The sequence below is a fragment of the Lutzomyia longipalpis genome, chromosome 4 (assembly GCF_024334085.1).
Source record: "Lutzomyia longipalpis isolate SR_M1_2022 chromosome 4, ASM2433408v1".
Taxonomy (NCBI): domain Eukaryota; kingdom Metazoa; phylum Arthropoda; class Insecta; order Diptera; family Psychodidae; genus Lutzomyia; species Lutzomyia longipalpis.
This window is the reverse complement of record NC_074710.1, coordinates 7,956,447-7,979,546: the sequence shown is the minus strand read 5'-3', so window position 1 is coordinate 7,979,546 and position 23,100 is coordinate 7,956,447. Positions and strand designations below refer to the sequence as shown.

The following is a 23,100-nucleotide window of genomic DNA, read 5'->3' as shown; positions in this document are numbered from 1 at the left end:
CGTCTTCCATGTGAGTGTGGTCACATAGAAAAGACATAAAAGGTGTAGGGTAAATAATTTAGAGGTGTTGCTGTTGAAACAGGTTTCCAAGTATTGAATTGCGTGCTTCTCATTTTTTTTCATCATGGTTCATGGTCGGATCAGGAAGGTGGAAAAAAAAATTTGGCGGATCGTTGGTGCACGATTATTAGGAAAGGGCCCATTAAAGAGGCGACTAGATAGCAATGTTATACACCACATCTTTCACATATAATGCTCCTATATATGTACACGATCCCCGTGTGGAATTGCATGATGATCTCTAAGACTTATGCGCGCGCGATCATTCCCATTTAGGTGGCTGACTTGGAGGTTCTCGAACGGCGTAACTGGAAATTGCTGTCTTGCGGCTGCCACAGCATTATGATGGTCTCTTTCACATACATTTTCATTGTGAAAGGTGTGCTGGAGCCCATGTGTGTGCGTGAATTCTTCAAGCTCTTTTATGCTTAGTTGTTAATCTGTATGGTTAGTCGAAAGCAAACACTATGCGCGTCGAGTTGTTTAAAGATCGTGGATTAAAGTGGTGAATCACCTGTGGATTGTCTTAAAGAAAAAAGTCCCGAAAATTCCTTAAAGGTTTTCCTCGTGAAACCTTCTTTTGTAATAATAATAAACCCCCAAAAAGGACGCGCGCCTTTGTTGTGAAGTTTTGAATGAAAGATTCAGTGATACAGGCCTATTCCAACAAAAGTGAGCATCGTTGAGGTCTTTTTTCTTATGGTTCGCGGTCATCCAGTGTGGCGCTACTCCTACATGTATATAAATTGTGTGCTCTTCCTTTAAGACTTTTTTTTTAATTCTCAATTTTTTTGCATTAACTGTTCAAGAGTGCAAGACAAGCTTAAAAAAATATTATTCTTTACTCACTTCCTGGGATATCTATCAACCATTCATTACACATAAAATGATTAAATAAAACCTACCTAACCAGGTTCTTGCGGACACGACGCACTTTATGAACGATTTCGCGATAATTCACGGCCAAGGGATAGACATTCAATTCAAAATGGTGTACACACACATTGATTTGGAAAATTTACTAAAAGAAATTTCCAATAATTATTTCAATGAGAAGAAAATACTGTAAAAATCTCCTCCACTTCATGGATGAGTAGCTCTTGAATTATATGTTGAATAAAAACTCAGGTAAAAAACGCAGAGATTAGATGCAAAACAATCGATTTCTAATCTTAAATTACCATTTCTTGCTAATTAATAAAAGCTTCGGGTTAATTTTTGAAATTTCACTTTTTACGATGCCTCAACGATCGTCGCATCCCCGCTGATTTTATGCTTCATTAGTGAAAATGAAGTAAATCGTTAGGCCATTTTTGAAAAGTTATAAAAATGATCTAATTTCATGTGATTTTATTTCTCCTCTCTGGTATATGTACTTTCGGTTAACGATTCGAGTAAAGAATCTCTTTCGGTTTAATAGTAGGTATAAAATAACTCTGCACGGCAATTTTTACAATATTTAGAATAATGTTGAGTGCCTGATAACAGCAATAACTCCACCACACCAGATTTCCAGCCTAAAAGTTTCTGTAGTTAGAATTAACTATTTTTTCCTTTAAAAAGAAGCGCAACATATTTCTTAAAAACTGAGGAATTACGTAAAAAAAAAAACGCCTAAAAAAATTTTTGAGGTTAGGATGAACTTAATTTTACATTAAAAAATGACGTAAAACATAAAATTGACGGAAATTAAACTGAATGCTGGTTAATTTTAAAATTCAGTTAAAGTTATATAGATATAGCGTAAAAATATAAAACTGAACGTGTTAAAATTTAGAATCTACGATAAAAGTCGACCAAAATGTTTTTTAATGTATGTACTTGATTTAAGATAAAAATTGCGTAAAAACACGTAAGTTAATGAAAAATTGATTGTACTGTTTAAGAAACATTACATTAAGAAAAACACTTTAAAAAAAATGGGTTAAAAGTGTTTTTTGAGGTTAGAATTTACTTGAATTAGAAAACAAAATGGCGAATAATAGTAAAGGTGGAATTCATCTGAGAATATGAATATAATATACAAAATTATAAAAGAAAATGTAAAAAGTAAGAAACAAATGTATTTTTAATAAGTTTTGAGTATTTTTCGTAAAAAATCTAAGAAGTATTTTATATCCCAGAATTTTAATAGTTTTATTTCACAACTTATGGTTTAGCCTTGAACTTACCTTAATGGCAAACTTTAAAGTTTCTTTCGTTTGTATTTCAAAATGCCTAAAATTGATTTTATTCCGTTGTAATACCTACAATAGGGTTCCAGTAATCTCTTTCAGAATATTCACAGACTATTTCTTTAGAATAATTCTTACAGACGATTTTTTTTAACTGACCAAGATGAGAAGTATTATTGAAATTGGCCTCTGCAATGGAGGGGATGAAAAGAAATAATAATTCCTCCAATTATGCCCATTTTGCCAAAGCAGTGTTATGTTGCAAGATTATTATTTTTTTCTTTTGGGATGAATCAGTTGGATTTGGCAGGGCTTTAACACTTGGAGGACCCAACATTTGGCACAACGCGGAGGATCAAATTGGTAATAAGTACCAGCTGATAAAATATGCTCAATAATTAATTATTAATCAGTTTATTGAACAAGGATCGAAAGTTTCACTAATTCTCAATCTCCTTCAAGCATTCCTACACCGAATTACTAAATATTTAAATTAGAAAATCGTCACTGAAAAAAAATTGCGTCGAATCAATGCAAAATTGCCAATTCAAACGACTTTTTTAGCTACAATTTTACATAATTTATTATTGCGCCTAAATAATCACAAACTTTGATTCTTTAAGTAACTTTTTAATCACTTCCGGCAATAAAATTAGTCCACATTAATTATTTTTGACTGAGGAAAAGTGAACAAGAGTACTTTATTTGGGAAATATGGGGAAACATAACCTCAAAACCACGGCAAAAATGTATGGCATTTTGACTGGTAGTTATTACCAATTTGATCCTCCACGTTGGATTCTGACTTTGACCTAAATTATCTTCCAAAGAAAAGACTTTTCTCGAGATTTTCTTTCTGCTATCATAAAGTAATTAAAATTCCCTACACATAGATGCTAAATTCATCGAGATAAGTCCAATAGATTTTATTCTGTGACGATTTTAAGGTTTCAATTGGTACCAATTACCAGTAAAGTCCTCCGAGTGTTAAAGATATTCTGGCGTTTTTTGAATACTCCTGAGGCAATTTTCTCTCTCTCTCTTTCTTAAAAACTAATTATATCTTTTGATGGGTTTTTGTGGAAAGCCTCTCTGAATGATTTCTTACTTCTTTTTTTTATCTATTTCTTCACACAAGTTTGGGAGTTTCTCGTGTTTCACATTAGAATGCTTAATTTTTAGTTTAATTTTTTTTTTTTGAATTTGAAGAAATGTTTTATTAATGTATGTGTAAATAATTTATAAAATGAAGCACATGAGCAAGAGGTGTGAGGTGTTGTATTTCAAAATTTTCCCCCGCAACAATGGGGCATTAAAAAGTCCGCAAGTCTTGACTGTTGAGAAAAGAAACTCTTGTACATTAATTCTTTTAATATTTTCACTACTTGTGGATTTTTTTCGGCCTTTACACGGCAAAGAGAGCAAAATGTGTTTGGTTGTGGAGTTGAGGAACGTTTTATTTAAGATCAAAAACGTTCCAAGAGGCAGTGGTGTATGACACGATTTCTTCGTTGTGGCTCTTTCTCAGCCACACTAGCACGCCAATTTTTATATATTGAATCGGCACTAATACACTCTTTGTGCCCCACTATGTTTGTATATAAAATACCTATTATTATATAGAATAATATATATATTTCTGCACACGTACATTACAATACTAATATTATAAGAATTTTTTCTTCTTCCATTTGTTAAAGAATGAAGAAAAAAAACAGCACTGATTCACTTGGTTAGTGACTCTTTCACTTTCGTGTTCTCTGTGTATTGGGAATTCTTTGGAGAAGCTTTTCCGCAGGCTACCCGCGGACGCTACTCATTTGAGGGTGACCGATGGAAAGCCTCAATGTGGCATAGTTTGTGAATTGCTTGTAAACACGCCAGACGTGTCTGAAAAGTCTTCTCCTCGCGGCCTTTATATACCTATACTTTACCTATATAGTGTACACAAGAAGGGGTATTTGTCTGAATCAACAAATTATCCATCAACTTAGAATTTTGACTTGTCAAGTGCTACATATACGTTCATTAAGAGTATATTTGTAAAATGAATTAAATTGAACCGTTTTTTGGTAAAAGTTTGTGCACTTTTTGGTACCTAATTTAAGTGTTAAACGGACCGTACAATTTGAAGATTACTCAAAAATTTCTTTAAAAAAAAGAACTCATTAAAACTGCTCAAATGTAGACGTAAAACTTCCCCATTAAATGGAAAGAATTTGCTTCAATTGGCAAATTATTATTATTATTACAAAGTTTAAGGAAAAATGACGATTTCCTTTCAAACTGCAGTAAATGAGTTAAAATTGAAGTGAATTTGCCTTTGAATAAATTTAAATTAATTTCAGGAAAATTTTTACTAAATTTTCCTTTAATTTAAATGGATTAGAGATATCCTATATTCTATCCAAAGTACCATTGCACTGCACTAATCAGTTTTTAAAGTAATTTGAATTGAGCTTTAATTGCTTAACCGAACAGAATTGCATATAAAGTTACTTGTTAAAACGTAAATAAATAATAAGAAGAATTAGAACTTTTTTTAAAAATTTTTTGAGCACAACACCTATTTTTTTTGTTCTTTTCTTAAGTGGATCTTAAGTGCAAAATTAATTTAAAAATAGAGGGTAGATTCTGATAAAAAAAATCTATTTTCCTTTTATAAGAACTTAAAAGTTTGCTATAAGATTTTGACAGATGAAGTTTTTAAAATCGGTTTGTTGTCATTAAATAAAAGAAAAACAAGGAATTTGTTCTACCAAAAAATAGTCAAAAAAATCATTAAAGAGCCCTGCAAAAGTAATTTTCCTTCAAAAATCCGATTAAAGAAAGAAATAAAATATCAGAATCTTATAAGATTTTTCCCAGAATACCAAAAATCTTATAATTGACAAATTGTAAGATAAGAAAAGAAAAGATTTTTATCAGAATCTACCCGTACATTAGAATTTCTTTTTAATATCTTCTTTTATAAAAATTTAATTAAATACCCCTTCGCAGCTTTTATTTCATATTCCACGTTGTTTCCTTCTCCGGATGCACCTAGAGCTTAATATTAGTGATTTTTTTTGTAATAGTTTCCGTGTAATAAAATGTAAAATATTGCTAGAAAAAAATGAAGGAAATGAATTATAAAAAAATAAAATTTCTCGTTAGAATTTTAAATAATAAAAAAATAGAGGATGAGAGTAACGCATAGAAAGAGAAAAAAGAATAGCTTTTCAATGCCACGAGACGAATTCATGCCTCGTGTTAGAACTGTACGGCAGGTGAAACAGCATAAACCGCGATTTCGAAGAACTCCAGGTAGACAAATAAGAGCTCGAATAAAAATTATTAAATGTGGTGCACTGCCTTTTATTTTATCACCTCACGCACAAAATAGTCATAAAAAACCTTCTTCTTTCTTTTTATTTTCTTAAGAAACTTTTAAAAGGAATTGACCAACAAAGTTAATTGCATTGTATTTTCTAATATTGTTGCAGATAGCTGCAGTGCTGAGAAAAATAATGGTGGATTTGATTCTCATCTACTGTCGAAGCAAGTAAATAAACCACCATCGTACAGAATGCCCCCTCAACCACCACCAGGGCCTGCAATGGTATACAGTGAGTCTACAATTCCAGGAGCTACGGCTTCAATGGATTTAACAAGTAACGTGGGCATGACAGAGAACAACCACGATGGTAATTCCGCCCTCAGGACGCACTCATCCAAGTTTCCGGTGAGTTTTAAAACAATCTCATTGCATAATATAGTTTTCATTCTCCCTCCTCTCGAGACTTCCTATTTTAGTCTACACAAAAATAAGAGGAAGAAAAGAAAAGAATCTAATTGAGATTTAATTGAGCAGATTGAAAAGGAACTCATCCTGTCTGGTGATAAGGGCTCCACAAAAATTCCCCTTATGAATGACTACAGGACCCCACCGGCGGGATTCCTCAAAAGTGGGGTCACACTGCAAATGCTACCACGTCCAGCAAGTGCATCAATTGCGCCAGATCATCCCAAACCGAAGCATCTTCAAGCATGGGTGAGTTTCAAATTTATTTTACTTCCAAACAAGAAATTTTCTATGCCATTGCAAAAAGAATTTATCAAGTAAAAGAATAGAATATAAATTGGAGATTGTCTAATACAGTGATGCTTCGCTTTATTACACTCTTTTAAATTTCAGTTGATATTTAGGACTTTTTTAAAGATCGATTTATGTTACATTTTAACCCATTTGCGCTCATGAAATTTATGTCTTTTAACTGTGTTTTCAAAATGATCTAGAAAAGTATATTCTCAATGAATCTTCTTTTGATTAGAACTTTTAAATTCTTCTTTTAATCGAAAAGAATCTTTGAAAAACAGAAAGGGGTAAATGTAGATTTTTTTTTAAAAACTCGAATTTTTTATAAAAAAAAAATTGAAACTCGTAATAGTTTTTCCATGTCCTTCGAACGATCCTAGAACCTAAATCTATAAATAATTTACTATGTGAAGTTTGACCAAATCTACCGACAATTTGACCAAAATTACCTACACTTTTGCCAAAATTACCGACAAAAAATAATTCCATTGCAAAATATTCGAGATATTAGGTTGATAGTGAAATATATTTGAAGAATAATTAAAAATATTCATTGCTTTGGAAAATATTCTTGACATTTAGGCAATATTCGAGAATATTTAGAGATAAATCTTTTCTTTTCTTTTCTTAAAATTTGTCAGTTAAGAGATTTTTGATATTCCAGGAAAAATCATATAAGAATTTGTAATTTCATTTCTTTCTTTAATCGTATTTTTTAAGGAATATAACTTTTCCAGGGGCTGTATTCTCTAAGAGTGAAAAACTCTCGTGATAAACTCCCGAAGGCTTTTTGCAGGGAAAAAGTGAAGAAAACTTCACGTGAGCATGATCCTCTAAGAAAATTGCATCCGTGATAAGCTCCCGTAAGATTATCCCGGTTTTCATGTTTCTTTTAAAGCGCTAAAGACATCAGGAGTTTATCACGGGAGTTTTTCACTCTTAGAGAATTCATGCCCAGGGGCTGTATTCTCTTAGCAGGAGAATATCACGCCGGTGATAAATTCATGTGAAACTTTTCACAATCTCGTTTTCTCCGAATTTCGAATTTGTATTCTGTTGCGGGGAGTGAAAAGTGGATGACAATTTTTGTGTAGAGCTTTTTCGAAAATGTCAAATCCAAAGCTCTCTTATAAATTATTGGGTGATTTGCACTAATTATCGCCTCAAATCACCCTAAAACTCAAAAATAATAAGAATAAATAGTTTTGTAGTGTTTTGTATCAGTATAAGTGCAAATAAAATGGACATTATTATTCATAGCAAATTGCGGGAGAAGGGGAAAAAAGTAAACATAACCTCAAATGATATTTTGGCACTGAATTTGTCATGGCGGGAATTTTATAATTTGAATTCCATGGTAGAATCCAATAATTAAATGTGTAAATTATTATGTTATTTCAATTTTCTCCATCTCAAATAGCACTAGAACATATCTCCATGGTGAAGCAATGCTATTTTAGTGGGTTTTAGAATATTTCATTACATTTTATAAGAATTTTTATACTTTTCCCCGCAAAAAGTTGAGGAGAAAAACATAACCTCAAACCATGAGCGTGATAATATCGCTGGGATATTTTCATCTCTTACAGAATACGATTTCGTGAAAAGCTTTATGAAACTTATCACGGGATAATTCTCCCGCTTAGAGAATACAGCCCCAGGGGTCTTTAATGATTTTTCTGACTATTTTCTGGTAGAACCAATTATTTCTTATCCTACAATGAAACGATAAAAGAATAATTTTAAAATAAAAACTGAAAAATCTTACATCTTTTAAATTATAAGAAAAGAAATGAAAAGATTTTTATCAGAATCGACTGCAATATTATGGAAAAAAAACAAAATAAAAGTTATATTTAATAAATTCTGTTATCATATTTTGTGAGAATATTTTCTTCTTTGACTTCCAATTATGAAAAAAAATGAAGAAAAGGTATGTGCAGAACTTCTTTCAGAAATTAAGGGTTTTTGTAAAATTCATAGCGCTACTGAAATGAATTTTCCAATATTTCTCTATATAACTTCCTCATCATTAAAATAGCTGATTAAATAAAAATTCATTTTAATTAATAATACGAATAATACAAATAACTTGTTCATTACACACAAAAAATTATAATTTTTCCTACTGAAACACCTTGTGTGGTAGTCAAATTTCATCATATACCGCAATAAATCCTCACAATGTAGCGTGTTTAGTTCATTATTTCGCATATATTGATTTTTGGGCAATATTCTTCCCACAAAAATTATGTAAAAGTTTCTTTTTTTTTGCTATTATACCAGCTGCTAATTGAATATGTTTCTTCATATGTGGCTGTTTGGTATCATTTGTAATGAAAATTTTATTAACTGTTTCACCGAGGGATTTTTCGCAGCACCTGTTGACTTTACCGTGGCCGGCATTTGAAGGGGAAAAATGTGCATTAATTTATGTACATACATAACATTTCATTTGTGTTTGTTTCACTTTTTTTCTCTCTTCTTTTCGCTGGAAATAAACCTACAATTTTTATATAAAATACAACAAAACTTCATGAGACTAATACAAACTTAACTATTAATGGTTGATGATGGCCCGGTGAAGGTAATTCTTATGGTGGAAGTAGAAATACACTCATTAGCAATTCGAACGTTGTACTCTTCATGCATGAAAGCAATTTCCACCAGGGATGGACTGTACATGCTGTAAAAAAAACTACATCAATGCGGGTACATTTGAAGAAGAATTTATTTTGCAAAAAAATACAAGTTGGGCGGGGAGCTCCCCCCTTGTGGGCCCCCAATGTGCATTTCTGCCATTGAAAAAAAATAATAATAGTGTGAAAAAATATTAGAAAGTATAAAGTTTCCATGAAGGTTTTTTTTATTTTCTTATAAAAGACAATGCTCCATCTGGCAAAGAGATGAATCCACCTTTTGCCATGAAGAATATTTGAGATTTTTAATTAAGATTTAGGGGATTTAGCGAAGAGATCTTTTTGCTTATATTAATATTTTTTTGGGGGGTACCTTTGTGCAGAACTCCCTGTCACAGCAGCAATCTGCTCAATTGCCGCCAAAAGTGGCATGTGGGGCGATTCCAAGAACACCAGCTCGCCTTCCAGAAGACGTTACAGCACTGGCGGAACGTGAGAATAACAGCAAGAATAACGAATTGAGGGATTCATCCAAGAATGCCGTGTCAAAGACCTACCACACACTAAAGGATTTGATCTCATCGAAATTCCGGAAGGATAATTCAGAAGGTTCGATGATTTGCCCATCCCCTAGTAGGGGCGTAGCCAGAACCAAATTTTAGGGGGGGTTTTAGCTATGTTTCTTTCATTTTTATTTTTTAAATTGTACGACGAAGGTTAAAAATTTCTTGTATTTTTTGTAAGAAAAACGGCCTTAGTGGCAATCAATGGGTGAAATTCACTAGTCATACCGTCTTAAGATCTCTTAGAAATGTCATAAATTTCTTTAAAAAAAACAAGTTTTTTTTAAGTTCTTATGCAAAACCAAAGATTATTTAATCCTTAAGAATTTCATAATTTTTCAAAAGAAAATCTCGATATTTTTAGGAAAATATTTAATATCCTCAAGTCTATTTCTTGTCAGGTTAAATTGGTTCAAATTCATATTTTCCGAAGATTTTTCCTGGGGCTGTATTCTCTAAGAGTGAAAAACTCTCGTGATAAACTCCCGAAGGCTTTTTGCAGAGTAAAAGTGAGGAAAACTTCATGTGAGCATGATCCTTTAAGAAAAATAATGCATCCGTGATAAACTCCCGTTAGATTTTCCCGGTTTTCACGTTTCTTTTAAAGCGCTAAAGCCCTTAGGAGTTTATCACGGGAGTTTTTCCCTCTTAGAGAATTCATGCCCTGATGCTTTTCAGGCATCTAAATTATTAAAAATCTTCGAAAAACATGCATTTTACCCGAAAACCCTGATTTTGAAAATCTTAAGTTTTGCTTAAAATATACCTACGTTGAAAATCTTTTTAAGAAATCTCACGATCCCAAAATCGAAACGTTTAGGGATTTTTGAAAGGTCAATCTGTTCTTGAGTTAATTTGGCTTGAGGGGGGTTTTGGCCCCCAAAACCCCTCCCTCACTACGCCCCTGTCCCCCACCCCCCGAAAATCTCTCCTTTAATGTTTTATTATTTTTTTTTAATAAGGCGTCGATGAACTCAATAACGTTCATCCATCTCAAATTTCGGGTAATCAATGCATGGAGTCGATGGAGCATAAATCCCCATATATGTCCCTCCCGGCGCATTTGAGGCAGAATAATGGGCTAAATAATTCTCAACCAAACATCTGGTCCGATAGATCAGCTTCGGGATCCCCGAGGATCCCATATCAGCACCACCAGATACCCCCGAGGCCGTATACGCCGGCTGATGTGATGAGGAATGTGAATCAGCAGCAGAAAGCAATGTCACAGCCACAGCTAAATATTCCCAAAGATCACGAGGAGGCCCCACAGAGCTTCCATCATCAGCATGTGAAAGCTGTGAAGAGGTCTTCCCTGGCAAATATCGACATGACGGATAGCGATGAGGGGGGTTTTGTGGCTCAACCACCACGTGTACCCGTTGTGTATCATCCCGGTGAAAAGCCCCATGGTCAGATGTATGGGAGTAGACCACAGAGCTCGCAAGGAGCAATTCCCTTTCAATCAGCCTACGCAACAAATCTCCAGCAACAGCTGAGCTATCAGGGTAACAAAGATTCCCAAACTCCCACACCAGGTAGCTACCATCAGCAGCAGCATCAGGTGCAAGAGGAGCAAATGTATAAGAGCCAAAATGATCAGAAGGATTGCAATTCATCGTACGTGCATCCCGATAGGGTGTGGCCGTATCCAAAGCCCCAAATGCAGGAGCCACCAAAAATACCCCAAAAACCCGATCATAAAACAACCACGGAGGTAGCAAAGCCAATTTCCGGCTCTGGCGCAAGCTCAGATTACGACAAGAGTGGCAATCAGAGTTCAAATGTTGACTCGGGTCGAGGGAGTGCAGCCTACTCGAGCTGCCGCAAAGGCACCACGGCGAATCCACCGGCAGAGCATCCAAATCCACCGCCACGTGCGAAGGAGAATGATTCGGAATGGGCGGACATTGTGGATGCGGAACTGAGACAAATTCTCGAGCCTGGAATGCAGAATCTCTCAATGCGACCAGAGAGTACAATCTCTGGGAGTGCATCATCGGTTACACCACCACTTCCGCCACTCTCCCCGGGTGGAAGTACGCGGTATACAACTCCGGGGGGTCAGGAAAAATCATCGGGGAAACAGGAATACGGTGCGGATAGCTACAATCGTCCTGGAAGGCATTCAGGACCAATTGGACCGTCACGTGCTGGTTGGCCGGGATCAGCTGTTCAGAAGCAAGGGCATGTGCGATCTGGTACAAAGAGGCACGAGCAGACACTCCTCAAGAGGCACTGTAAGTTTACACAAGGACACCTTTTTGTGTTTCTGAGATTTTTTAGAATTGTCTTTTTTTAGTATTCGGCCTAGATAACGATGTAGCCTCCACAACCACACGTTCACTTGACTTGGAATCCCTCTTGGGAGCACCATGGTGTGCTGGGCAGTCCGTGAGTGACTCAGAGACAGACACACAGGGTCTACGGCATATTCGGAGTCAGCTGGAAGGCCTTGAGTACATGTATAGTGAAGTTCTTCGGATTATTGGCTCAAAAATCCCCGGAATTCCCAATCGACTGCAAGATAATCCCAGGATTGGGGTGCGACGACGCCAAGGGAGTCTCTCGTCGCTTCCGTCAAGTTCAGTGAGTGGGAGACCAATCCGGGAGCGCAGGAGGACAGATGAGAGGAGGAAAGTTCGCGATATGAAGGGGATTAATAAGAGATTTCAGCGTCTTGAATCGCATGTGGTGACCCTGGCACGGAGTGTGGCGCACTTGTCGTCGGAAATGCGTTCACAGCATGTTGTAACGCAGGAATTGGAAAGATTACGCGATGATCTGGCCACGCTGCGTCTTCAGACGAATCACAGTATGGGCTTCCAAAGTCACGGGGGTGCTAATGCGGAATCACCAAATCTCACAAATCCAAAACGCGTGAAGAAGCTCACGAAGTTCTTTGGGGAAGATCCACCACTCATGAGACTCTTCCTTAAGAAATTAGGATATGAGGTGAGAATAAATTGAATTCCTCAACTGCCTCCCCAGACTCTATGCTAGAGACTCTTCTCTAGAGGGAAGAAGAAAAATTCTTTTATTCTGCGTGAAATTAATAAATTCTTTTTACCATTTAATTGCACAGAAATACGCCACATTGTTTGAATCGGAGAAAGTAGGTATGATTGAATTGCCCTATTTGGGTGAGGAGCGTCTGCAGAAGTTGGGTGTACCACTTGGTCCGAGATTGCGTATCCTGCAAGAAGCTCAAATATCCCTCTGCAAGGACACAACTCTCTGTATCGTATAAAAAGTTTAAATTCTCATACCCTTTTACCCCTTTCCGCTTACATTAAAAAGAACTTTCGAAGAAGTTCTTCTTTTACTTTTAGATTTTTTATTATTATTATTTTCTAAGTAGATTTCCCAACATTGATGAGCAAAATTTAATGTAAATCATCAAGATTTTTAGCATCATAAATTTTTTCTGGGCCGGATCAGTGCAATAGGAAAAATGTAAAATAATAAATAACTTCATTTCAGATAATAATCATTTATTGCACTCTATTTTTTTAAATTTAAATAAAACATACAATATTCACTGAAAAAATATAATTCAACAGAGTCTATTCGAAAATATAATTAGTTAACCCTTTCATGTCGACTCAAATGTTTACAGAGAGAAAAATGTCTGAACATTCCAAAAATTTAAATTTTTTACTTATGAGATCAAAAGAAACTTTTTGTAAAAAAAAGTTAGAAAAATAAAACATCAAACAGTAAGAAAAAAAGAGGCAAACTTTGAAAAGGAAACGTCAATCGTAAAAAGCAACGTATAACGTTAGAAGAAAAAGAACGTCAAGCATAGTAAGAAGAAAAACATGAAGCATTAAAATAAACGTCAAAAAATGACAGTTTGGGAAAAAAATGTCTAAAATAATAAAGAAACGTTACACAGAAAAAAAATTGTTGAACATTAACCCTTGGAGGATCTAGGTGCTTAACGCAAAAACTTTGATATTAATTTTCTCTCAATAAGAAAATGTTTTTCCAAGTTTTCTTTGGACGATCTTAAAATAATAAAATTTCTCTACATACAGGATAATAACGAAATGTTAAATTATAGAATTCTAGTAAATAAATGATTGAGTCCATAAAAGCTCAATCAATATTGATTGTTCATTAGTTGATCAATAATTGAAAAATCATTTGAGCCTGTCAGTCGATTAATCATCATTGGTCAATCTCAGATCAATTCTGATTGCTCAGTAATTTATCATCTATGCAGACCTACATGATTGATTACAAATTGAGCGATAATTGTTTATCAATCGAATTGATTACATATTGACCTGTTATTGTTTATCAATCCGATTGATCAACTATTGATCATCTTTGCGGACCTATATTGCCTCAATATGACCACAATAATTGACAATGATTGGCAAAATTTGTTTACTGGGATTATATTCTGTGGCGATTGAAAAAAAGAAGAATCGTTAATAAAATAGCATCAAATGTTAGAATGAACGTCAAATAGTAGAATAAACGTAAAATAATAAAATGAATTTTAAGTGTAAGAAAAGGTACCTTAAAAACGTTAGAACAAGAGAACTTAATATCAAAAGAATTATTTATAAATTGTTATTTAAAATTTAATAATATTCCAGCATAGTGCATGGAAGGGTTAACGATAAATAATTATTTACTCCCACAACATTGTAAATTGACCGAATATCCAATATTTCTTCATTCAATTCTTTAGTCTTTTTTTTTTTACCTGAGAAATAAGAAAATTTATCATGGGATTTTCAAGACAGAGCTTAAATCCTAAACAAGGATTTATTTCTTTTTTATTTTTTTAATACAAAAACTTTTCGAATAGACTTTCAAAATTTCCATTAAATTTCATCAAAATGACAAAAGATGAGGAGATTATCATAAAGTATTTATTGATATTAATTAAATTTAAAAAGAAAATTGCACAACCGTGACCAAATTTATTTTAAACCGTGTTCTGATGGAGACATTGCACGTTCTAGTTGAATTAAAATAAACTCGCATGGCCCACGGATGATTTTTTAGGAGAATTATCAGAATTATTGTGAATTTTTGTCTTTTTTATTTGTTGAAATATATTTTAAGATTTAATTATTATTCTTTTGTAGTTTGTATAATGTAAGTAATTTAAAGAAAAAGAACAAACATTTAGTGAAGATAAATAGATTAAAAAATCATTGTAATCCCTCTCTCTCTACTATTTAATAAGAAAAGCTCAGAGATTAACTAGTTTATACATAAAGAGCAAAAGATTATTTTGTATATTTTGCGTATAAAATCGGCACTGTTATCAAGAGAGAATAATTATGACATTGCAGTCAAAATGGAAGATAAGGCCTCTGGATTTTGTTATGTTCAACTCAACAAGACTGAAAGTATTTAGTCGATTTACCAAATATTTCTACTCTCAGTTCCATCCAATCTTTCGGTGGCTAACAAGCAGTGTTGCGTTCACCAAACATCCACAAATAATTTCAACAAAAAAAAACTTTTTAAAAATATCCATTTTTAACTTCTTTTTTTACTTAATAAAGTTTTTCTTCTTCAAGAAAGTGAAAGAACAAAAAAAAATGTTTTTCAAAGTGTCCCAAATTGGTTTTATCCTCAGCATAGTATTGTGCTTGAGTGCAGCTGAACTCGTGCGTTTTCAGGAGTGTGAGGAAAAATGTGAGTCAAAAAAAAATCTTTCATAATTCTCTTATCCTCTTAAGAAAAAAAAAGCTGATTTGAGTTTAAAAAATTTTTGCTCGTTGCGAGACTTAATCTGGCCTTATCATGTGAATTTGAATGAAAAGTAACAAAGCTTCATCGGTGGTAAAGGTCAAAATATGATTAACTCTACCAACATATGATGGGGAAAATGTGTTGATAAACTCTCTCACGATGAGACAATGACTTTAAATATTTATTGAGAGTTTAGCACGATAACTCTTTTGTATTTAAACTTTTAGTCATTTTATTGTGCTAAACATTGCAAAAATTTATGAATATGATTAATTTATGCTGAAAGTTTGATCTTGGCCCAAATAAATCCAGGAATTTCTTGATATCTCACTAGGAGCTACACACTAAAAATAATTTTAGAAAATTTCCCGTAAATGAACCATATATTTATGGAAAAAATTCGTTTTCGTTCCATGAAGAATTTCCTTAAAGTTTAGTTAAAAGAAACTATCCCTTTACAATTTACATAATATTGCTGATTTTTTAAAATATTTATTTTAGTTTATTTTAGCCCCACTTGGAGGTCTTTGGGTCTATTGACCCAAGCAGGACCGCTGACAATTTATTTTAGTAAAAAAATAGTAAAATTTTAGTCGTTATGAAGCTGAATGGTTTTAAAAGGAGCATATGAAAATGAAATTAGAACAAGAAAATTCTATATTTCAGATAATTTAATAAAAAAAAATTCCTACAAGAATTCTATTAATAACACAATAAAGTTCATTTAGAGATTTACTGAAGTTGTAGAAAATAAAACAAACAATTTAATGTTTTTCCTTGAGCTTTAGTAAAATTTCTTACTAAAATTTTTCGTAAGATTCGTGCATTTTTTACTAAATTATTTTTAATGTGTATATATTTTGAGCTTTTCTCAACTCTTGTTGACTTTTTTTTTTGCTCAACTCATACAGAATTTTAATTTGAGAAAAATTCGAGAAATTGTGCTCTATTATCATTGCCACCACTGTTAATATTCATCTTCTCCACAATAAGCTTACTTTAGCTGCAGTGGATTTGGAAGCGACTATAATCGCGACCACCCCAAACAAATCCATTATGATTCATTTTAAAATGGGAATTCCTCAATTAATTTGTTTAACAATGAAGAGAATTCCAGAAATGATACAAACAATTATCATCCGCAGAATTTAATTATTAACCTGCTGGCCGCCAAGACCTTGGAGCTTCCTTAGAGCGCCAAGGTGGGGTCGTTGAACGACCCCAAAAAGGAAGTCGATTTTCTCATAAACTATAAAACCGGGAACTGTCGGGTCACTACCTTTAGACTCCTTATATAGTCCTCTTGCCCCTTGCATCACAAATTCGCCACCCGGAAACACGCAGAAGAAGATATTAGGGAAAAACATTTTTCACTCATTTTTCACACTTTCTTCGTGAGAAAGCCACGAAGTTGACCGCAACTGCTATTTTTTTTCACTACTTCCCCACATTCCCCTCACTTCCCGCACCGTGATAAATGGCAATATTTCTCGAATATTCTTTATTGTTTTGCACATTTATATGCTTCTAATTATGTTTTATGTTGTTTATGTTACTTATTCGCGATAATTCTGACACTGAGATGGTAAAGTGAGAAAGTAAACACAACCCTTCAACCCCCTTCAACCATATGATTTATGATGTGACTAACTTCATTCTAAGAAATTTTCCGCAGCATGGCCGTTACACCAATTTTTGAATTCCCTTCTTCTACATTTTCCTTAATAACTTTTCTTGTGGTGGACGGATTGAGCTGAAATTTTTACACAACCTCCTCAGATAACCAAGGAACTTATTTCCAAAAGATGGGAACGCTAACTTTTATATTTATTAAGTTATAGCACGAAATATAGGGCTGGGGTCGTTCAACGACCCCGCTTGGCGGCCTAGAGGTTAAAAAAGATTTTCTAATTTTCTCTATGAAAGATATTTCTTCACTAATGAGTTTTTTTTTACAATAAAATAAAATTATCAATTATTATTAATTAATTATTTAAATATGATTTTTTTTCAATAATTTCTTGTTTAAATATTTCTTCAGCTGAGCTAGCATGTACAATTCATGCTGTTCGGATAAATCCATGCCCCGAAGCTGCAAATGATCTTCCGTGCAAGATCAAACGTGGCCGATCGGCAAGCATTGAATTTGACTACTCAAGTGAATTCCGTGCCACGGAGCTGGATAGTCGTGTGTACTGGAGCAACGAGGGGGTGGATCTACCCCTAATTGGTGTCGATACAAATGGATGCAACATTGTCACGTGCCCAATTGAGGCGAACATCAACAACACCTACACGTGGACACTCAACGTATCGAAGAAGTTCCCCATTAGACAATTCGACATTAAGATGAAGATTAAGAATGAAGATGAGAACTTTTGCTGCTTCCTCACCAAAATTCGCCTGACAAAATAAGCGATAGGAAAAGTGCTGAGAATAATTTCATGTGAAGACAACCACAATGCTCTCTTTTGAGGATAAAATAAATTTTCAAATTTTTGTATTTTAATTGAACTTTATTTTTCACATTTCCTTCCTTCGTTTCATCCACCACACGCAAGAAGCTTTACACTGATTTAAAGACAAAAAGAATGGTTCTCAACGTGATACGATATAATCATTTTTTTGGGCTTATTTTTTTTCTTTTTAAAGAAATAGTTTATAATTAAATATGATATTAATCATTAATATATGGCGATAAATTTGATTTTGCAACATCAATATGTGATATGTTTTTCTTTTTTCTAAAATGCCTCTATAACTTGGTCAGAATATCATAAATTCTGCAATATATATATTTTTTTTACTTTCTAATAATATCTTCAACATCTTTCTTTAAACTACGCCAAAAAACTTTGGAAGACTTTATATCATTCATTGGATTTTTTTTTACTTTCATTTAATTTATAATCATTTAATTTAGAACCCTTTGTGGTCAATTAAGGGGGTTAAAAAATTATTTTGGCTGTTTTTCTTCTTTTTTTTAACATTTAAATAATTATTAATTCATTTATTTAAGTATGAAATAATTTTGATTCCTTTTATTTTTTTTAAATAACTTAGGGGAGACCGGGGTAAAAATAGTCAATTTGCGTAAATCCTTATCTGCAGGATTCCCCAAGAGCAAGAAAATTTCCTCGATAGGTCATTCTTATAGGAAATTTCCTGGCCTACAACTTTGTCTCAGACCACTTTTCTCTATCTCCACGGGAAATATGAGTTTTCGAGCTTTTCCTAAACCCTTCCGCTTCTGACTTTTTTTAAACGCGGCGGGTAAATATAGTCACCAGTTGGCTAAATAAAGTCGGTCGAATTTTCCGGCATTTCCAATGATTTTCCACCTGAGAGATTGATAGTAGTTGATAGCTAAACTTCTCACCTTTTGATCCACGACAAGGAATTTCACTTTTATACGCACTAAAACAGAGAATTTTGCGATTTTCTCAAACACGCCATTTTGCAACAAATGAATAGAAAATATGCCAAAAATTTCGATCTCCCATATAATTTACATGGGATGACTAGATCTACCCCAAGGGGTATGTTTTGATTCAAATAATTGTACAGAAAAATCATTAAAAGTTAGTGAAAAATACACCTTGGCAACGTTTTCTGAAGTAACCTAGCTAGTGAGAAAAATTATCAGATTGGAAAATTGCTGAAGGAAAACTTCGGAAAACTCGTTTTTCTCAATACGCAAAAGTTTGGGAAATGGGCCAAAAATTTATTTTCTTTTTCAACTCCCAAAGTACTGATCACATAACCTCCAAATTACTGTCAAAAATTATAGGTTGGTAGGGCTTTGCACCCTAATTTTTTCCGATTTTTCCGATTTATGTTTTGGGAGAAATTGGCATTTGAAAATTCCAAAATGACTATTTTTACCCCGGTCTCCCCTATGGTTTAATTAGAATTTCTGTTTTAATAAATTAATTTCTTCAATTTTACAACTTAATTAAAAGATATTAGATAAATTGATTTTGGAAAAATTGATTTAAAAAAGGAGAGAATTCATTACAATGAAACAATTAATTTTCCGGTAGAAAAATTTTCTGTTTGACAGAAGAATGTTTTTTTGCCCAATAAAACGTTCTTTTTATACAGAAAAATATTCTATTTGATCAGTAGTACGTTCTTGTTGATTAAAGTAGGAGAGATTAGGAAAATAAGAAAATTATCAGAAAAAATTGTACATTTTGGTCAAAGAAAAATTCATTTTCAATCTTCTTTTTCTTTTCAATTAAATGTAATGCAAAATAAAACAATTTTCCATTTTTTTCTGCTTAAGAGAATAAATTTTGTTCATATAAAACATTCTTCTGAACTAAAAGAGTATTATTCATTTGAATTAAAGAATTAATTTCTCATCAAATATAACGTTTATTTTGTCCAGAAAAAAAAATATAATCATCAAAAGAAGAATAATTTTCTGATTATATAAAGAACTTTCTTCTGCTAAAAAGAGAATTTTGAGATCAATAACTGACAAAAAGGACCCTTAAAACGCCTAAAATGCTCCACCAGAAATTAATTCTCAGAGCAAATATTAAACTTTTAAAAAAATTATCACAATTATTAAAAAAAAAACAAATAATTTTCATCCATTTGTAAAAAAAAAAATAGAGAAATTTATGCAATTAAATAATCAATTAAGATAAGATGAAAGAGGTGGGCGGGGTACAGGCAAAGTACAGACACGCACTTAATTTACTCCATTGTACCATACTGCACCTTCTTTACTTTGAAATACCGCCACAGACCGTAGCCCGTGATGATGCAGAGCGTAACAATGGCCAATGTTGAACCCACGGCAATGGGAGCTGTCTCATCGCGATACGTCCCAGTGGCACTGCACTGATACGACGGGCCCCATGTACTGGCCTTCTTGTACATGAAGCTCTGCATTCGCAAATCTCGCAGGTAGAGCTTGGCCAGATGCCCCGAACGATCATCCTCATCCTGCGCAAACATCGTGATCACCTTTTCCGTGTCACACGTGTAGGACTTCCCAACGGGCGTAGGGAACAGCAGGGTGTTGTGCTGCGGCGTGGAGAGCTTCACATCGAGATTGGGACGATCTACGTGCTCAAAGACGTGATTTGACGATGAGTATGAGAGATCTACGTTGTTGATATACCATCGTTCCCCACCGGGGGTTTTCTTGAAATTCATCGTCAGAACGAAACCCTTGAAACCCATTGTGATGCTCGATTCATCCTCATAGCATTCGCCGCTTAAATCAACATTGTCCGGAAGAAAAATATCTGCTTCCTGAAGGGAATTTAAAAAAAAAATAGTTAAAAAAAATCAGAAACAATTTTACAAAACACGAGAAATTATAAACAAAAAAAATAATGAAACGTTAGAACTACAAATCTTAATTCCGCAGTAACTAAGAAAAACCGAAACTTGAGCGAAACTTTTGTACTTTTCACCTATTTCTATTGTTGTTTCGGGTTTCTTGTGTTCCGTAGGACTATTTTCACCTTGTTTCTAACGATTTTTGAAAACTATTTGCTCGTTTCTCATGTTCTATGGAATTAATTATGATTTTTCACGTAAAAGAATTTGTTTTCACGCTTTTCGAGTTCCGTGGAAATTAGTTTCTTTCAAAGTTTGCGTACATAGTTTCGTATTTTATGTTTCTTTATCACTTGGAGGACAAAACTGGTAATCGCTGCCAATTTGAGTTTTTAACCCTTTAACGTCCAACGTGAAACATAAAAACATTGAAACATGCGCTCTTTTATCGCGATTTTTATTCTATGAATATTTTTTGAGGACTTTTCTCAGTCAGAACGTCTTCTTTGGCCCCTTATGCGTGAATTTGATGCATTTGTAACATGGAAAAACAATTACATTCATAAATAATTGAAAAAATAAAATGTTTCACGTTTGGGTCAGCGTTAAAGGGTTAAACCGCCATAGATTAAAATCTATCCAATTTATCTTAATAAATTCTACATCTATGTGTAGGCGACTTCAGATACTAGAAGTTTGTTAAAAGAAAATCTGGAAAAACATTTTCTTATAATAGAAATTTAAGCTCAAAGTTTGAAGTTAGAAATTTGTGTCTTCCATGTTTTAAAACATTTTTCTAGTTTCTCATGTTCCATGAAATTAATTTAGATTTTCCTCAGTTTTTATGAATTTCTTCGTTTGTTTCGCATGTTCCGCGGAGATAATTTTGACTTTATTTTACTTTGTGCGAAACTAGAGTGTTTTACGGAACAGTTTTCATTTTTTTTTACATTTATCAATAATTTCTTATTTTTTATAACAATTTCTTCTAAAATAAAAAATTCTTTAAGGATTCTTTAACAGCCAATAGTTCTTACCTTGTCCTCCCCTAGTCTGTCCCTGTATTGAATACTTAGAAGCCCATCTGTCCTTATTAGGATGCATGTCGCCCCATTTGTTGCATTAACACGATAGAAAGATGTTGTGGCAGGAGAGGGAGTCACCTATTTTCAGCACAAAAAAAGCAATTTTTAAGGCAACATAGAAGATGGAAAATTATGCAAATAAACTCATCCATCCTACACTCTGTGATGACTTTGTTGTGTATTTCGTAACTCTCGGCTTCTTTGTGGACAATCCCTCGAGCTGAAGACTCACAGCGACCTTAAGGAGGGAAACTATTTGGGGGTAATTAGTTGGAAAATTCACATTTTCCGTAAACATTTTTTTTTTCCTTTCAGCATATTGAATGACTTTTCCATTTGGACTTACATAAAATAAAAATGAAGAAGAGAATTTTCTCTGGCAGCTTTTGCATTTTGCTTCTTTCCTTTTGTTGCCCTTTTATTTTCTAGTCTGTTCACACTTCTTGATTTTATTTCTCAACAATTCCGTTATGCACAATTCCACTGAATTAATCACAAATATTGAAAGATTTTAAATGCCAAATTTTCCATTAGATTTTCCCTCATTCAAGGAATGCAATAATGATTTTTTCTTGGTTGGCGCATGAGCAGAGCAGTGTGGCGTAAAAAGAGGAAAATTGCAATGAAAATCAATAGAAAATTCATTGAGAAAACTTGTAGGAATTGTAATGTTTTGTCATTTTTGCTTTAATTTTAAGGAATACAATTTGAGTTTCCTTGTGAATTAGAAATTGTGTTTAGAGAGAATTATTTAGAAAATTAAATAAAATTATTTTTCAGTTTCAACATTTTTCAGTTAGAGAGCAATTTTATAAATTAAATACCTTTTGGCGGGAATTGTGAACTGTTCTCTGTGAATGCAGCGCCGCCTTGGGGCAACTAGGTATAGTATACACTGTTTAAAAATATGTAACGGTTAGTATGGCTTTTTTCATTTTTTTTATTAATATTTTTAATTAATTTTCAATTATAAATGTTTATCTGAGAAAATTGGAATGTATAAAAAATATCTAAAATTTTCGTTAAAAATCAAATTTTTTTTTTTTTGATGACCGACATTTCTGACATCCACAGAGCCAGTCATAATGTTTGGTAAAGTCGGTAAGATATTATTCTTTGAAAAATTGAATGAAAATCCTAAAGAAAACATTAAAAACAATAAAATGTGTTTATCGACAAATTAATTTTAATATTTCTGAATCTTTTATTTCAAAATCGTGGAATATTGTCAAATAGTTGAATATTTTCTAATACAAAATATTTCCGCATAGGGAAATGTGGCCCAATTGCGACCGCCTAAATTTTCTCCCAGAATAATTGAAAAAAGTCATATTAATCATAGAACTTTTCGCAAAAAAAGCAAATTCTTTAGGTCAAAGTCTTTTGTCCATTTTAGAACACAAAACTAATTTTTAAATGATTTTTTTTGGATTAAAAACGTCTTGAAAGAGACAAAGAATGACAAAGCGGAGAGAA

At 33.3% G+C, this 23,100-nt stretch overlaps 3 protein-coding genes across 5 annotated transcripts; 2 read left to right on the top strand and 1 right to left on the bottom strand.

Annotated features, from left to right (window-relative positions):
• Window positions 1-427: 427 nt before the first annotated feature.
• On the top strand, window positions 428-13,181 carry LOC129796049 (uncharacterized). 3 transcript variants are annotated; one of them, XM_055837731.1, is made up of 8 exons: window positions 3,485-4,191; window positions 5,235-5,540; window positions 5,720-5,958; window positions 6,088-6,267; window positions 9,335-9,560; window positions 10,477-11,754; window positions 11,817-12,469; window positions 12,600-13,181. In XM_055837731.1, exons 2-8 carry the CDS (start codon window positions 5,417-5,419, stop codon window positions 12,762-12,764), a joined length of 2,865 nt encoding a protein of 954 aa, XP_055693706.1. In that variant the 5' UTR covers window positions 3,485-4,191; window positions 5,235-5,416; the 3' UTR covers window positions 12,765-13,181. The 3 variants fall into 3 exon arrangements, with proteins under 3 accessions (XP_055693707.1, XP_055693708.1, XP_055693706.1); XM_055837732.1 differs by lacking the exons at window positions 3,485-4,191; window positions 5,235-5,540 and adding an exon at window positions 428-732; XM_055837733.1 differs by lacking the exons at window positions 3,485-4,191; window positions 5,235-5,540 and adding an exon at window positions 652-797.
• A 471-nt stretch (window positions 13,182-13,652) lies between these two features.
• On the top strand, window positions 13,653-17,747 carry LOC129796231 (MD-2-related lipid-recognition protein-like). The gene is made up of 2 exons (XM_055838016.1): window positions 13,653-15,181; window positions 17,280-17,747. The coding sequence occupies exons 1-2, from the start codon at window positions 14,821-14,823 to the stop codon at window positions 17,651-17,653; spliced, it is 735 nt and encodes a 244-aa protein (XP_055693991.1). The 5' UTR covers window positions 13,653-14,820; the 3' UTR covers window positions 17,654-17,747.
• Window positions 17,748-19,137: 1,390 nt separating this feature from the next.
• Window positions 19,138-22,184, bottom strand: LOC129796218 (lysosome-associated membrane glycoprotein 5). Its single transcript, XM_055838002.1, has 4 exons — window positions 21,971-22,184; window positions 21,782-21,876; window positions 21,577-21,702; window positions 19,138-20,509 (listed from the first exon to the last, which is right to left on the bottom strand). The coding sequence occupies exons 1-4, from the start codon at window positions 22,014-22,016 to the stop codon at window positions 19,946-19,948; spliced, it is 831 nt and encodes a 276-aa protein (XP_055693977.1). The 5' UTR covers window positions 22,017-22,184; the 3' UTR covers window positions 19,138-19,945.
• Window positions 22,185-23,100: the final 916 nt, after the last annotated feature.